Raw genomic sequence first — 17,531 nt, 5'->3', positions numbered from 1 at the left:
GTGAAATTTATGCCCCTTAGTACGGCGCCCGGGGCACCAGACCCGCCTGTACCCCCTAGTTGCGGCCTACACGTATCTCCGCCCATGCTATATAGCCATTACTTTTTCATTAATTTATACTCATTTACTGCTGAAAATCATAAGGAAGCTTATTGCTATTATGCCGTGTAAAAGGATAAAAACATCAATCAATAGTCTCATCGATGTGGTTAAAAAAACAAAAAAATGTCGCTGAGAAAATAAAACAAAAAATAATAATAAATGCAATAATGACATAGCTCTTTTATCTGAAGTTTATACCACAAAAAAAAAAAAAAAAATCACACTACAGAATCGTTTATTCCAGCGCTATTACCAAAATTAAAATTCAAAGCCCAACTTAAGTATAAATAAACAAATACAACACAGACACAGAAACATGTATTTAAAAAAAGCATCCTAGTAAAATGTGTGAGATGCTGTATATTGAGATTCAGAGACGAAGGAGAAATGGTTCAACATTTTTTCTTCCATTATTCATGACTTCTGACAGTGTGAGGCAGAATTTGTGAAGGAAAAAAATACATAAATGGCTGCAAATAGAAGAAAAGACCACAAGAAAAACACAACGTTTTAATTATCACCATGAACATAGGCGTACGCAAAATTTTCTCGAGGGGGGGAGGGTTTTCGTTTTTTCCTGCAAAATAACACTACACTCAAAAGGGGTTAGAACCCCAACCCCTCCCCTTGCGTACGCCAATGACCATGAACTTACGTCGTACACACCAGGAAACCCCTCCGCTACTACTTCCAGAATGCATGCGAATAGTCATTTCAGCTTTCTATATTTACAGAAGACAAATCTCAACGATGATTCTTGTGCATGAAAGAAAAGATGATTCGATAAACGAGATCAAACACTGATTGCATGCACCATGAAAATTGAGACAAAAATATCTTGTGCATCTCTTTTCTGGACATACACAAATTATACATCATGTTGTGCAATGGAAAAGGGAAGGAATTTTTTTAACAAAAATACCTCATCAGTTTCTTGAAAGAAAAGAGAGGAATTTAATTTTTGAGGCCCGTTATGACTACAACTTACGCACAGGGCCGCAATCAAGTGAGAACAGGGGCGTTTGGCACCCTGGGCGATGGACAACTAAGGGTCCTGAGTCACACTTTTTTCTGTTGAAAATTATATTGAGTGGGGCGCTAAAATGAAACCTGGTCCCGGGCGACAGAGTTAACTTTCCTTCCTAGTTGCGGCCCTGTTTACGCACCAGATTAATTCTGGGCCCGGGTACCTGGAACTTCGGTCTATGAAACTCCAAAGGGTGTTCAGTTGCGAATGTGTGGTATGTTATAATTTTTCTGTCCACGTACATGCCCTGATCCACTAAGAAAGTCTGGTAAGCCTGGAGACATACCAGGAGTCCTAAGTAATTTGTGACGCAAAAATGCATGATTTCCTAACGTGAGACATTGGTTTTCTAATTCGTTCTTGTGAGACGGGCAGAAAAACGGCGCCCAGCGCAAGATCCCTCTATTCAAACAGGGCCTACAAATAATTATTTTTATTCTCATTCATTTTTAAAAAATATTTCTTTAGTCAATATTTAAAAAAGATACTGTGTTCACAATTGGATTGCGTAATTGGGGAAACTTTTTTTCAGATGGTCCAGCCTGTCTGGCCATTACCTCAAAAAAAAAAAAAATCTCTCTCAAAAGGGAAAAAAACCCACAACTTTCTCGACTCCTTGCAACACTGGAAACCATTGAGGAGGGGGAAACTCTTTCTTGTTAGCAGAAAAATGGGGTGATGGAGGGATACGACTCCAATTCTCTTTTATTTTTTCCACGAGTACAGGGACAACAAAAGAGGAAGCAAACTGTCCGGTATCTCCGGGAGGGGCTTGAAGAAAAAACGAATGTTGTGTATTCTTATCTTCACCGAAATTGGTATACAGTAGACGCTGGAATAGTTGAACGCCCTCCGCCCCATGTGCACTGCTCAGATTCTTCTTTCTTTTAAAAAAATCGTCTTTATACAGCATATACTCAAAACCATGAACTTTTTTCCTCGCCTCGCTGTTGGTTTCCATGTATATTTTGTACAATAATTTTTCTTTTTTTAATACCTTAAAGATTATTTTCCATTTATGTGAATCTAATTTTTCTACCTCGTTTCGGCGGCCCCCATTATTTTTCACCCAGTGCAATTGCACTGGTGGCACTGCCCTAAGACTGCCCCTGGTTGATGCCTTAGATAATGAAAAACCAAACTCTGTGTGGCTTCAGAAGATCCTAGTTAATGGGAACAAAGTCAAATTTAAGCTGGATACTGGAGCACAAGTGAACATTATACCTAAGAGTGAACTGCTAAAATGGGAAATAAAGCCAACTGTAAAGAAAATTAAACAACCAGTGCTAGACTACAGTGATAATGTAGTTCCAATATTGGGTGAGTGTTCATTAACTTGTGAGGTCAAGAATCAGAGGAAAAGTTTCACATTTCTGGTAACAACTCTGAATTCCTGCCCTATATTAAGCCTAGTTGCTTGCAATGAATTAGGACTAATTAAAAGATTGAATGACCTTATGAAAATGAACAGAAATTCACATAAGAGTGATACACCGGAAGAAATTATGAAAGAATTCTCAGATGTTTTTACTGGTGTGGGACGACTCAAATGTACTGTAAAAATTATTCACCAAATGTGGCAGCTCCACGAAAAGTGCCATTGGCTCTTCATAGCAAAGTGAAAGGGGAGCTTAAACGCATGAGTGATAATAGAATAATTGCAAAAGTAGAGGAACCAACTGAGTGGGTCAGCAACATGGTTGTGGTGAATACACCCAAAAAATTACGCATTTGTCTAGACCCAAGGCCATACAAATACCTCACTATCAAATACCAGCAGCCGATAATCTGATAACAAAGCTGCAAGGATGTAAAGTATTTACAATCTTAGATGCAAAAAATGGATTCTGGCAGTTACCACTTGATGAAGAATCATCATTTTTAACAACTTTCACAACACCTTGGGGAAGATATCGATTTTTAGTTTTACCATTTGGACTAAACAATGAACCCGAAGAGTTTCAGAGGGCCATGAATGAAATTTTTGAGGATGATCCAGAAATTAATCCATACTTTGATGACATAGCCCTTGGATCTTCATCCATGCAAGAACATTGTCAGTTACTCCGTCGGACACTGGCACGAGCCAGAGAAGCTAATCTTGAGTTCAATATTGAAAAGACACAATTAGCCTTAACAACAGTCAAATATTTGGGACATATAATGTCTGATACTGGAATAACTCCAGATCCCAAAAAAGTTAAGGCCATTAACGAGTTTGCTGTTCCCAAATGTCGTGAGGATCTACAAAGATTTCTTGGAATGATAACTTATCTAGCCAAGTTCACTCCTCAGTTGTCTAATTTAACTCACTCGCTACGTCAGCTATTAAAACAAGATACTGAGTGGCTGTGGGATGAAAATACCCAACATGATTTTGACAAATTAAAACAAATGATAGAGCAAGCTCCATGTCTACAATATTTTGATGTGAAAAAGTCAGTAACTGTTTCAGTGGATGCCAGCCAACAGGGATTAGGAGCAGTTCTCCTACAAGATAACAAACCAGTTGCATATGGATCTGCTACACTTACAGCAGCTCAAAAACGCTATGCACATATCGAGAAAGAACTGTTAGCTGTGATCTGTGTGCTGGAACATTTCAATTATTACACCTATGGAAGACCAGTAGTTGTTCAAACCGATCACAAGCCCCTTCTAGGGTTGAGTAAAAAGCAATATGACACAATCTCTCCCAGACTTCAGCGCGTGCTGTTGAGATTGAACAAATATGATGTTGAACTTATGTTCATACCTGGTAAAGAGCTAAAGATTGCAGATGCCTTGTCAAGAGCTCAATCGTCAAATGATAAATTTGAAGAGGATTATGAGCGAGAAGCAGCTGTCTCGATTAATCTCCTCGCATGTGCTACACCCAATAAGTGGCATGAATATGCTTTGATGACAGCGAGTGATGCAGAGCTGCAGGATGTGCTTCATCATGTTCAAAAGGGATGGCCAGAAAAGAGTAGAACCAGAGCAGCAGCTCAGCCTTACTGGCACTGTAGAGATGAGCTGTATTATTCTAAAGAAGGAATAATATGCAGAGGCATAAAGCACAAAGCTTGTGATGTCACTGAAGAAGTCCATTTCAACTGTAGTCATTGGATATAATCAGGACCGTATTTACGCTTTTATCGCCTGTGGGCTATACAAAGTTTTCCGCCCCCTCCCATTCCAGTGTAACTGTTTTACCCCCCCCCCCTTCCATGCCATCACTAAAAATCATAAACAAACAAAAGACAAAAAAGTGGTACTGTATATATTTGCCCCTAAATTTTACTTTTCTGTCCTGTATTCGTATCCTATTCCGATCCATAACAGTTGCCATATGACGGGGGGGGGGGGGGGGGGGGGGGTTCTCGATCGCTTGCCCGCAGGCGTCAGCACATCGATGAAAAACACTGAACACTGATAAATTTAATTGAAAGTATCTCAGCACAAATCAATGGTAACGAGATATTTTCTGCGTTCTTGGTTATAGTCTAGCAACAAAATCAATATAATGCATTACATAATGTCTATACATACACTGGTGTAAGAAATTAAGAGAATTTGCAGACCTGGTCGATTATCTCTAGAACTACTGTACCGATTTTAATGAAATTTGATATGTACATACATTGATACAATACAAAACAAATAACCATTCAATAATTGTAATACACACGCATAATCGTGTGTAACACTCGTTGGAGTCGGAAGATATGAAACAGCGGTTGCAGAATAAACAAAAAAAATGTGTTAGTGGATGGGTTAATAGGGGATATGGTCCCCTCTTACAGATATACAGGTCTCGCAACGTGATTTCATACTTGAAATAAGGCAGTTTATCATTTCCTGTGACAATTGGTTCCACTCGTTCAGCAACGCTGTTTTCATTCCCTGGATGGTTCCCGGAGGGGGGTTGCGAGTTGCAATTGCCCTCCCCAGAGCGTCCCACACATGCTCTATAGGGTTAAGGTCTGGAGATCTGGCTGGCCAATCCATCCGGCGAATATCCTCACTCTCTGGAAAATTGTCGAGCAGAAGAGCTCTATGTGGCCTTGCGTTATCGTCCATTAAAATTAACTCAGAGCCAACTGCACCCCTGAAACGGTGAACATAGGGCTCCAAGACCTCACACCAGTCACAGTGCCTTTTTCAAAGACATGGAGAGGTGTGCGGCCATCCAACAGGATGCCGTAGAAGTGAGCGGGACGCAAACAGCAGGTCTTCTTGCAAACAACCCTCTCTCATGAAGTCTTTTGGAAACAGTCACCCTTGATACACGGGTTCCTGTGGCTGCATACAAGTCACGAGAGAGCTGAGAAGCTATAGCACTCCTGTTACGCCTCGCTATAATAGACAAATGGCGATCTTCTCTGGCCGTCGTGGCTCTTGGACGACTTTGTCCAGGCTTTCTCTCGATGGATCCGGTATCCTACAACTGTTTCCATAAGTTACACACGACGCTGGGCGTTAAATTGAACTCTCTACAAATCTGGACTTGATATTGGCCTGCTTCTAGCCTCCCCACAATTCGCCACCTCATTCCATCATCTAAACGTTGGTGGTTACTCATTTCTACTGTTACAAGTTGAAACTAACCGATTGCTGCAAAATAACACCAAGAAATTCGGCGAGGTGTGCTAGCGAACGAAATGCGTCTTAACTTACGTGCGCTTATAAAGCCTGTTTCTCTACTGGCTCCGCCGACACACATGTGTATGCTTACATATTTGACGTACAAGATTTGCATTTTTGTCTAGAAGCAGTGGTTTTACAGTCAGTTCAGTTCTTTTCATGAAATTCGATAAAATATGCAAATTCTCTTAATTTATTTCACCGGTGTATTATGTTTAACCGCACGTCCTAAAAGTTATTTTGAAATAATGAAATACTTTTTTTCAAAATTGTTTCGTGGACCGATTAAAATTCTAGACAGGGCCCATCAGTGGTTTGTGCACTCGTGTGATTTAAATGCTTGCATTATACTTGAATATACAGAGTGTGTGTCCCACAATCGCCTGATGGTTTTCAAAATGGGAATACGGTGACAGATGAAGTCATTCTTGCGGAATGTAAATGTGCAAAGTCAGGAATTTCAGCTACGTCATCCATGTTTCAGTTATATTATTTCATTGTATAGTTATTAAAATAAAAAAAATTACCTTTTATATGGACAACCTATACCCAAAAACTGAATTAAAAAGTTGTTACCCTGTCTCTTCTGCGCCAACGAAGAAATTTCTACGTTTCTAAGTGCAATATTCGCAGATATATCTGGTTTCAAAAGTTGGGAAAGAAGCGTTCTTCGTTATTTTTTGTCTCCGATTTTCGAATTAAAATATCTCAGTTTTAAATACTTATTTAGAAACAAGGAAATTCATATTAATTAAACTGCTTTTGTTCCTTCCATTTTTGTTTTTTTCCGTATGCTACTTTTATGTTGAAAGCTGCATAATAAAAAAATATAATAATAGTATCAATTATGTAAAAAATTCTTTGAAAAGTTAATTTAGTATTTTAATGGTTAGAATAGTACGTATTTTACAGATTTCTTCTGTTATACCGAAATCATTTTTTGTGAAAAAATTTTATATGCTAGTCAAAAATGAGCCACGTTAAAAATCAGTGACCAAAAATGCACCATGAAATTTCATGGTTTCCAAAACTTGACATGTTCATCAGTTTCCAGACAATTTTCCAAAATTTCAATTCTACGAATAATCAAATTTATTATATTAAATTGATTCTAAATACGAATTAATATGGGATTTATCGAGTGGTGATTAATTTTTTATTAGAATTAAAAACGAAATGAGCAATAACTAATATATATTTTATTGTGATCTTTTGTTTCTATATTGCAATGCGTGCTGCTTTGCTTCGCTGGGCGCCTACTCACCCTCTCACCTATACTTGTGAGAACATTATTTGGGAAGACCGCACGCTGTAAATAGGAAGATTAGGCAATCATACATTTTTTTTACTTTAACGGCTGTCTGTGTGGAAAAAACACAAAAAATAAACAATATGGTTTAATAATTATATATTATTTACGACAGAAATAATGCATATGACACTTCCACACTTTACGAAACATGAATTTAAAAAATGTTTTTTCTCCCCACCCTCTTTCTATACTCCAAAATTTGCCGCCCCTAAGAACTTGCCGCCCTGGGCTATAGCCCGCTTAGCCCCCCTGTAAATACACTAGTGAATATAATGCAAAAAAAGGTAAAGTTTTTGCGTGCCTCAGCCTGCTATATCCAATGACTACAGGTGAAATGGACTTCTTCAGTGACGTCAAAGCTTCACCCAGAGGTCTTCTGCTATAGATGGTGTTGCTTCAGCGCTCACGGAAAGAGGATTTGTTGGCTTTGTAGTTTAGTGGTCTAAGGTGCTCACCCAGCAAGTGAGAGGACGTGGGTTCGATTTCCCGCAAGGCCAGTTGAAAGTTGAATTTATCTATGCATCAGTCAGTTGTCAAAATCTTCATAGTAATAGCGAAGAGTAACATCACACGCCTTCAGATAAGCTGAAAGACCTCATTTGTGCGTACTTATCAAGATAGCAAGATGCAATAGATATGTACTTTCCATCTCTTAACACTGAGAATCTCGACGACTGGGTTGTCTCAGGGCCGTCATTTGAACTTTTTCTGGGGCGGGGGGCAGGGCCGTCTTAAGAGCATCGTGGCCCCCCGGGCCAATTGGTTTTTCTGAGGCCCTATCTTGCAAATTCTAGAAAATTTCAATCGGATCTCATTTTTGTGAGGCCCTTCTTCTCCTGAGGCCCCCGGGTGGGCCCATGCGTTAAGACGGCACTGGGGGGGGGGGCAAAGCACATGTACTCAATGTATGTATATATATATATATATATCATTTTTAGTGTATTTTTAAAAGCCCCCCTAAATGGCGGGCCTGGGTTGTCTCACTATTTCATTTTGCAGACAGTGAGGGGGAAATAAATTTCACTGCTTATGGACGAGATGAATTTATTGATCTTTGTGCCAATTTCACACTCAAAGGTAAGTTTACCAAGAGTGAGGCGTCAGTTGCTACTTTTTGGCTTGGACTGAGAGAGTCTAACTGAGAGAAACTGAGTATCCTAATCTAATGAAGAAAGAAATTAACTCACTTTTGCCCTTTTGAACATCATATCTATGAGAGCAAGACTTCTCTGCTATGGTGACAATAAAATACAATGCAAGAAATATACTACTACTACTCAACCGTACATGTAGCTCATACTCTAACAAATTGGTGCATGTCGGAATGTGCATGTATGTGTGTAATCTATCGTGAAGTTTGTTTCTGTGTAATGCCTATTATGTGTAGTGCTGCCGTCTGTCAAGAAATAGATTGTAAGACCTTGAGGACAATTTACGTATTCCGTTGCCAAATGTAAGGCCTTATTTCAAGTATATGTTCACTAAGCATTAATCACAAGTTTCATGTTAATGATTAATGGAGCAAAACTCTATTAATGTATTTTTACTCAGTGACTTTTGTTGTAACAAACTGTATTCTGTATTCAAGGAAGGGTGCCCCAAGTTTTTAATGTTATTTCCGAGGGTGGCGCAAACTTTAAAAGGTTGGGCAACGCTGATCCAAAGCATTCATATTTGCTTTCCTTGTGTAGGCCCATGCAGGGCATGCATAAAGCAGAATCGGGCGGATGATAATTTTGTGTAAAGCAGTGTTTTATTATATAGTGAGAGTTTATATATACTTTCTGGAAAGCAGGATTTTATATAACATATTTGTAGCTGCATTGGCTTTCTCAATGATTTCCTCTGGGTATGTTTTGTAAACATAAATTTTGTGTTCAGCCAAACTCCAAGATATTTGACCGAGGATTGCACTGACAGATCTGTACCATTAATGGTTACCACAGCATCCCTCTTAGACACTTCCATCTATTGGTAAACCACATAAATTGACATTTAGATGGATTTAGTGCTATTCTTTTTTCTTCACACCAATCCTCTATTAAGTAGATGGTGTTTTGAAGATTGTCGAGAGCTTTTTCGTCGCTTCTGTCAAAACACATTACAACCACATCATCTGTATATAATGCTAATTAACCTCTCAGTAGGTTTGAGAAGTCATTCATATATATGTTAAAGCACAATGAACCAATTATATGAATCCTTGTGGGACAGATGCTAGAATTGGCTTGACCCGAGAAAGCTTTGTTTTAGTTTGCACTTGAAAGGTTCTGTCCCTTAGGTAGGTATTTAATAGAAGAATTATCAGAATCTATATAATTTGGCGGATCCAATTCTAAAGGTGGGGATATGCAATTTCATTTTAGCACACAAAATAAAATAAATTAGTGGGACAGTATTGCTGGGGTAAAAGAACAACATACACTTAAGTGGAAATGCATAGCAAATAATTATGCAAAAAATAATAGTAATAAAAAAATAGAAGAATTATATGAAGAGGCAACTGCAAATTTATAAGTTTAACAATCAGAGTGTCATGATCCACTCGATCAAAGACCGTTGTTAAAGTATCTTTGTCATGTTTTGCAAAGCTGCATCCCCATTGTTTTTTTTTTTCGCTATTCTTATTCTATTCTTATTTTTTTGCTATTTCTAAAAAAAATTAAACATTTATGACATATCTCTATAAATAGCGTTACAGTATTTTCCAAATATCATTTTATTGTATTACAAGCATCTCTCTATTAATTCACTAAATCCCACCTTCGGAAAAAAATGTTATGAAAATATTACGAGCAATATTTACTTGAAACATTATTAAAAAAAAGCGATTGAGTTTAAAAAAACTTTTAAAAATATGCACTTATTTTCAAAATTCTTTGATTTTATGCATTTATATGCATTAATGTTGAAAAGGCCAAAATATGCAAATGTACATATGCATTTGTATTGGATTATATGCAAAATGCACATATGCATTTGCATATAATCCGGGCCACGGTATGAAAAAATCTTTTTTTTTAATTTTAAAAAAATCGGTTTTTTTAAAATTAAAATTAACTGATTGCTTATTAATTTCAACAAATTAAATAAATCAAAACAAACTAATTAAAAATGGCCATAATTATCAGAAAAAACACGCCAACGCGTCGATGACCCCGAATCATAGGAATCGATATAGGATATATAAACAAGGATCGTTATATAGGGGCCGGTGAAAGCTCGAATTTCGGACATTGGCCAGGTCAACTGGGCTAGCCCCCTCGAGAAGGGGCATCGTCTGCCTGTCATAATAATGTCGTAATGGTCATAAGGCGTTTATGACAGACAACCAATAAGGAGCTGGCACTATGATGTCACAAAACTTGCATTCGCGTCCGAAATACGTTCTCGTGTGACCAGGGGGTAAAAGCTACTCGAAAACAGGTTTGCGGCCAGCGGGAAAACTCTCCCGTATGTCCGTAGCTTAAGAGGCTTCATGCCATATTGGCATGTCTGTGTATGAGGGGACCATTCAAATATTACGTCAGCATCGATAGGGGTTTCAGACTTTTTGTGACAAGGTGGGGTGGAGGTTTGAATGATGCTTACGTCATCAACCACCCAAAAATTTATATATATATATATATATATTCGTAATGACATCCCCCAGTAGCACAGCGACGTAGTACAATATATATCGAAATGTCAGAGGAATATCAGATGTCATGACTACGATATAGAACAATCTCGAGCTATATGGTTCAAATTATTTGATACTAGCTATAATACCCGGCGCTGCCTGGGTTTTCTTGAATGAGGCTTTTTGGTTCACGTGATATCTCCTTCTTTCTTGGAGGGACATGCAAACCGTGTCTAAGTTAACCAATATGGCGACTTCCTGCGCAACTGATGAAATAGACAAATCTAGATTTAAAGAAACATAGAAATGAATACATTTTTTTCCTTTTTTAAGGGGCGCTATGTATTTTGACCTCCCCCCCCCCCCGAACTTCAAGTTATCCATCTGCCTGTTTCAGCTTTCAAAAATGCTTAATTAAAGCTGTGCAATTTTCTCTATGTACTTTTTACGGGCCCATAATTAATTTTAAAACAACCTAAACTGTATGAATTGATGCAGTTGAATATCAAAAGACAATACGAAGACATTAATTTTCATGCTTGAGAAGATATAAATAAAAAGTTGAAATCAATTTCTGATTTCTATGGAAATAATCCTTTGCCTGTCCCTCAAAGTGATGCTGATGATGATTCTGCGACTATTGAAAAAGTGGCAAACCATTGTAAAGGCATATACACGTCTGAAATGCACTGCTAGGGAATCACGGTAGCCAAAGTCACTGAGCTATACGGAAAACTTTACAGTGACCAAAGTAAACGTTCGGAAAATGATTGTTGAGGCCTAAAACCCAATGGTGCCCGACAGTTTTTTGCCCATTTGGGGCATTTGCCCTGATCTGACGAAATTTAAAAGTAGCCTATCGTTCAAGTCGGGTCCCATTTGGCATATATGCAAAATTTAAATCAATCTACAATTGTAGATTTGTATAGAGAACACACACGCGCACACAGAAAATCAATTATATGTATATAGAGTGATCAAATCTTTAATTTTTCAGTCGAATATGTATTTGATTGCATGTGAATATTCTTTGCTTTGAAGGACAGCTTGGGACAATAAATTATTTTAATAAAGTTTGAAATACATATCTATATCGTGAACTTGACAAAGATTATCAGATTCATTGTATAGACCTGATATATCCTGGATCTGACAGAAGGGGTCATTCATGTATTACGTCAGCATGGGGGGGGGGAGGGGTTTCCGATTTGCTGACTTTTGATGACGGGTTGGGGGGTTTGGATAAAGCTTACGTCATCAACCACCTTGTATGAAAATATGAAACATTCTTAATGACATCTTACTCGGTGCACGAAAAAGGGGAAAAACCTTTTCATAGTTTGTGGGCATTAACATTCATGTGGGGAACTAACATTCCCCCTATTGATAAGTGCCCTACAGAGCCACTTTAATGATATCTAAATGTTTCGTGGATCCAAGTAATCTGGAAATGTGTTCGGGTCTCTAACTGTGCCACGCATGACTCAAGTGATCCGTAATTATGACGCGGATAGCTTAAATAATCTAAGAATGTTCCGCGGGTAACTTGAGTGATGTAGAGCCACACTGTGGGGGCCGCTTAATTGCTCTAAAACTATGCCACATGTCATTCAAGGGATATCTAAATGTGTCACGGATCGCTTAAATGTTCTGGAACTGTGTCCCGGGTCATTTAAGTGATCTGAAAATGTGCCACTGGTCACACTTAAATGCTCGGGAATAACTTAAGCGATCTGCTAATGTGCCGCTGCATTCATTTTTACAAAATTAGGTTTGAGGAGGGCAGGCCGAATCAAATAACCCCCAGGGTCATATTTTGCCCGGGGGGGCAAGGGCCTTTATGCGATTTACCATATATGGCTTGGAGGATGGGTCGCAATGAATTTATTAAAGATAAATTTTGCGTTCATAGTCTTCAAATAGCTCTGCTGTGATAGTCGAGTGTTCATAAAAAATTCCGCTGTGGTTCGGCAGAAACTTCTGCAGTACGTCCATGAAACTGCAAAAGCCCAACCCCACCGTCGCCGCAGTGGTGTTCGGCTGAAGTTGGTTTCCTGTTGTTCTCAACTTCGAGGCGCAAATGCGAGCCTATCTCCCCATTAAAAAGTCTTGCCACAGAGAGAAACAGGGCTATAACGATAAATTATTCAATCATTGCACTTCACTCATAGTTAGGAAAACTGGTGGCAGATGGCAGCACTACACATAACAAGCATTACACAGAAACAAACTTCATGTGAGGTTTCACTACACGTACAGGCACATTCGTTAGAGGTTCCGCAGAGGAATATAGACGAGGTGCATGTATGGCTTAGTGGTAGCCTTCAAATAACATTGAAATTAACAGAAATTGATTATAATAACTTATAAAGGTATTTTCTTCCAAAATTTCAATTTAAACAAAAAATATTTTTTTGCTATAAAAAAAATAAATGTTTCGTCGTGGGCCCACCCTGCCCCCGTGTACGCCTCTGACCCCACCAATATGCGTTAGGATTCAGAGGGGCAGAGCTGATGACGAAATTTTGCTGACAAGGGGGGGTCAGAGTTTTGCTGACACGTGTGGTCTCCGGTAACCAAGCGGTCCCTGGGGGGGGGGTCTAACTATGTAAAATTTGTGAAGGATCTTAGGTGGTCATGTTACAACTGGTTCATGTAGTTATGGTAGTCATGTAGTCAAGACTTGCAAGGGTCTTTTTATAAGCGGATAGTTATGAAATTCATCTAGCTTCCCTTATGACTCTAATGTATAACAATTAATTGACAATAATTAATTAGGGTTTCTGAAAATGACAGTGATTTGACAAAAATGATCAAATGATTAGAATGTTGCCACCATCCATTGCACTGAGCCATTCAGCATATACATACACTCCAAGGGGAGGAATTCTGTCTTAGCATAGTTGGTAGAGAGACTGAAGTTCGAGTCCCCATGAGGGCAGAGATGAATTTTACTTATCCTTCATTCAGCCAGTTTTCAGAGTCTGTTGTAGAGATTTTTATAAAATTCTTGTAAAAATTCTTTATAAATATGTTATTTTGAGTGAATGAGTTAAAGGTATATAAGAGAAAGAGAATCTTTTTTTTATTTTATTATCGTTATGTCTTTCTGTATTCTGGTGCGTGTGTGTGTGTTTTTCTATTTAGTATTTTTTGTTGCATGCTAATTCAATCGTTATTTTTAAATTGATATTGTCTAGTTCTGTTTTTCATCATGTCAACTGTAGGAGAAAATTTTTCTTGTGAAATGCTCAACTAATTTCTTTCTAAAAAAATTTCTGATACTCTATAGCATGCAGTTGTGCTTTTACAAGCTTTCAAAGTTTAATTTTCATGTCAGCTTGATTTGCAGTTTCTGCCAATGGCTTTTTTCTTTTTTCCCCCCTTCTTGGTAGCTTGGCAACTGCACAACGCCATGACACAGATGTTTGAGCAAGGATGCCTGGAAAACACCGTGATCTAATTTTCAGACTGCAAAACTTTCTGTAAAAACATTGTATTATACTTTGGTTCAGCAGCTGGTTACTGTTTTTTTTTTTTTTTATGTTTGTTTTGTTTTGCCAGCTTGGCATCTGTTCAAGAGCAACGACACACTGGAACCACTACTCATCCAAATCCAGAAAAATCCTCAACAGAAGGCAATCATTCAGATGAAGACACTAATTTAGTTAAGGTATGTAGAAATTGTGTGATCAAATTTATCTTGTTGTATTGTTATTTTTAATAAAAATTTAAGTGGCAAACAAAAACAATTGTCACAAGTATATTTAAACCCTTAAATTGTGGAAATATACCTCTCCATATACACGAGAAAAATTCTCAGATTTTTCGTTAATTCCAAACCACCAATAAGCTATTCAGCAGCCTACTAATACTAAGCCCATCGTCTGCTCATCAAAGAAGAAGCCTGAATTACAGAAAATTCAGGCAATCACCATTTTCGCTTCAAAATACATTAGCAAGATGGCAGCACCAGCATAACACCAAACAAGCGTGATTCTCTAATAGGGTTAATAGATTCGAAAACGGAGGAAGGAGGACGCTCGCACGTGCACCTTTGACATCATTTTCCGCAATTTAGACAACAGAGTGTGCCACTTTTCTTTGAAAAAAGGAAACCACTACCACAATAACTTTTCCCAACTAAAACAGAACCACTAAATATGTTATAGAATTTGGTTAAACCTGGTTATGATGCATATTCATTGGCTATTATGCATAGTTACCAACCATTTTTGTAAGTTTAACACTTGCAGGTCTGAGCTATTTTGACTGTTTGTCCCTGTGGACTGAGGGTTTTTGGCACTTTTCACGATTTTTTTTATGAATACTTGAAATATATACATCTCAACAGTTTTTGTAGCTTGAAATTTCAAACACTTTTGTTTCATAATATAGAGTTATGTAAAGGTACTAATAATTCATATTTAATGAGAAATAATTAAAAGAAGTATATTTTAGCATTTGAAAAAAGTTCCGCATAAGAAAACATCATTTTTTAACATAAAATTTCAAACAATTCTGAATAAAAACTTCCAAATGTTGTATAAATATCTAAAATTGGTTTTCATTAAAAAAAAAAAAATCATCTTGTCATCAACAAACATGGCTACCTTACCCAGGAAGAGAAAGACAAAAGAGTGTTTCAACTATACTTACCTCTACGTCATTTCATAAAGCTACAAGCTATATCCATTGGCTGCTGCATCTATATATATATATATTATGAAAAGGTGAAAGATGAGAAGTTATTGAAAAATTGTAAAAAGGAAAAATATGGATCAATGAGGAGGTCGTTCTCAAGGGGGAACCCCCCCACATTGCTCCAAACTGCAAAAATGTTTCTAATGATGGTAAGCCTAATAGGCATAAAATTACCATCAGTTCCCCCGACATGTTTGCGAAAAAACAAGCTTTGGAAGTCAAACAAAAAAAATGACAAAATACAATTAGATTCAAAATATGAAATAACAAATGAGTTAAGATTAAGAACACAACAATATATATACACAAATATATGTATATATATATCTACTCTATAATATAAAATCACAAATTCGAAAAGAGCCTGTTGCTAAGCAACCGAGTGACAGAAGTGGGTGAAGTTTTTGAGTGACGGAAATCTGTTACGTTTTTGTGTTACGGAAGTCGGTTACGATTTTGGGTCAAATATTCATTTAACTGTAGCACATATCGGGACCATGTTATGTGCATGTACCGAGAGGCTCCTACATCCTACAGCAGAGCCCTTAGGCTGGAATTTAGATTTTGAGCCCCCAAACCAGCTTTTCAGGGGGCCCCTCGGTGATTCATTTATACTGTGAAAAATCAAAAAGTGATAAGAATCGTTGTGGCCCCTGTCAGCCCTGCCCTTGTGGGGGGGGGGGGGTCCATGCCGAGATGTATGTATATGTATAATATACACACAACAGCAGTGCTCCCAACACAGGGTCGGGGTACCCGGGGGAGATTTCACGTATAAGTAAAAAGTTTTCAATTCCAGGGACCCTTGATGGATCTCATTGTTTTCTTGCTGCTTTAACGTTGAAAAATTTGCGATATCGGAAGCAAAAGATATATCCAGTCGGGGGGCCCCACCAAAAGTATGCGCATTGGTGTCCCGGGTAATTGGTTGGGGGGCCCTGGATTTTATTTGTTGGTAAAAAGAATACAAATGAAAATTTTTCATTGCACTCACACCGGGGGATGACCGACAAGCTTCCAAGTCGGGGGCCCCATGTTTACAGGTTTCAATTTGCAACAGCGGAAGCCCGAGATAAAGCCAGTCTGGGGCCCCACCAAAAGTATGCGAATTGGTGTCCCGGGTCATTGGTTGGGGCCCTGGATTTTATTCGTTGGTAAAACGAATACAAATGAAAATTTTTTATGGCACTCGCTCCGGTGGATGATCGACAAGCTTCCAAGTCGGGGGCCCCATGTTTACAGGTTTCAATTTGGGGGCCCTGGATTTTATTTGTCGGTAAAACGAATACAAATGAAAATTTTTCATGGCACTCGCTCCGGGGGATGACCGACAAGCTTCCAAGTCGGGGGCCCCATGTTTACAGGTTTCATTTTGGGGGCCCAGGATGAATCTCATTCTTTTCTGTTGTAGAATTTGCAACAGCCGAAGCCCAAGATAAAGTCAGTCTGGGGCCCCCACCAAAAGTATGCGAATTGGTGTCCCGAGTAATGGGTTGGGGGCCCTGGATGAATCTCATTCTTTTCTGTTGTAGAATTTGCAACAGCCGAAGCCCAAGATAAAGCCAGTCTGGGGCCCCACCAAAAGTATGCGAATTGGTGTCCCGGGTAATTGGTTGTGGCCCCTGGATTTTATTCGTTGGTAAAACGAATACAAATGGAAATTTTTCATGGCACTCGCTCCGGGGGATGACCGACAAGCTTCCAAGTCGGGGGCCCCATGTTTACAGGTTTCATTTTGGGGGCCCTGGATGAATCTCATTCTTTTCTGTTGTAGAATTTGCAACAGCCGAAGCCCAAGATAAAGCCAGTCTGGGGCCCCACTAAAAAACTGCGTTTTGTGTCCCCGCTACTGGATGTAGGGCCCTGGATTTTATTCGTTGTAAAATTGATAAAAATGAAAAATTCTCACAGGGGGGTGTCCGACAAGCTTCCAGGTCAGGGCTCCATGGAAATGTTGGCAGGTTGTAATTCGGTGCCCCTGGATGTATCTCATTGATTTTTGTGGTTTAACATTGTAAAATTTGCAACACATCGGTAGCCCAAGATATATCCAGTGTGGGAATCTGGGGACCCCCATGGGGAAGTTTTCTGGGGGTACTTGATGAATCTCATTTGTTTTTTGTTGCTTTATTATTATT

The 17,531-nt window shown here is 38.6% G+C and overlaps 1 protein-coding gene across 7 annotated transcripts in view; it reads left to right on the top strand.

The window, feature by feature from the left end:
- Positions 1 to 17,531, top strand: part of LOC149086509 (coiled-coil domain-containing protein AGAP005037-like) — a 758,714-nt gene that overhangs the window by 704,264 nt on the left and 36,919 nt on the right. For all 7 annotated transcript variants that reach the window (XM_089255964.1, XM_089255963.1, XM_089255967.1 and 4 more), the window contains one exon: positions 14,254 to 14,362. In XM_089255964.1, the coding sequence (XP_089112090.1) occupies positions 14,254 to 14,362 (109 nt within the window). The remainder of the gene's footprint in view (positions 1 to 14,253; positions 14,363 to 17,531) is intronic.

Source organism: Pholcus phalangioides, unplaced genomic scaffold (assembly GCF_987345545.1).
Source record: "Pholcus phalangioides strain wild (caught in Gottingen) unplaced genomic scaffold, Ppha-v1.0 ptg000004l_1, whole genome shotgun sequence".
NCBI classification, from domain to species: Eukaryota; Metazoa; Arthropoda; class Arachnida; order Araneae; family Pholcidae; genus Pholcus; species Pholcus phalangioides.
Note: the sequence above shows the minus strand (reverse complement) of the source record. Positions and strands in the feature narration are given on the sequence as shown.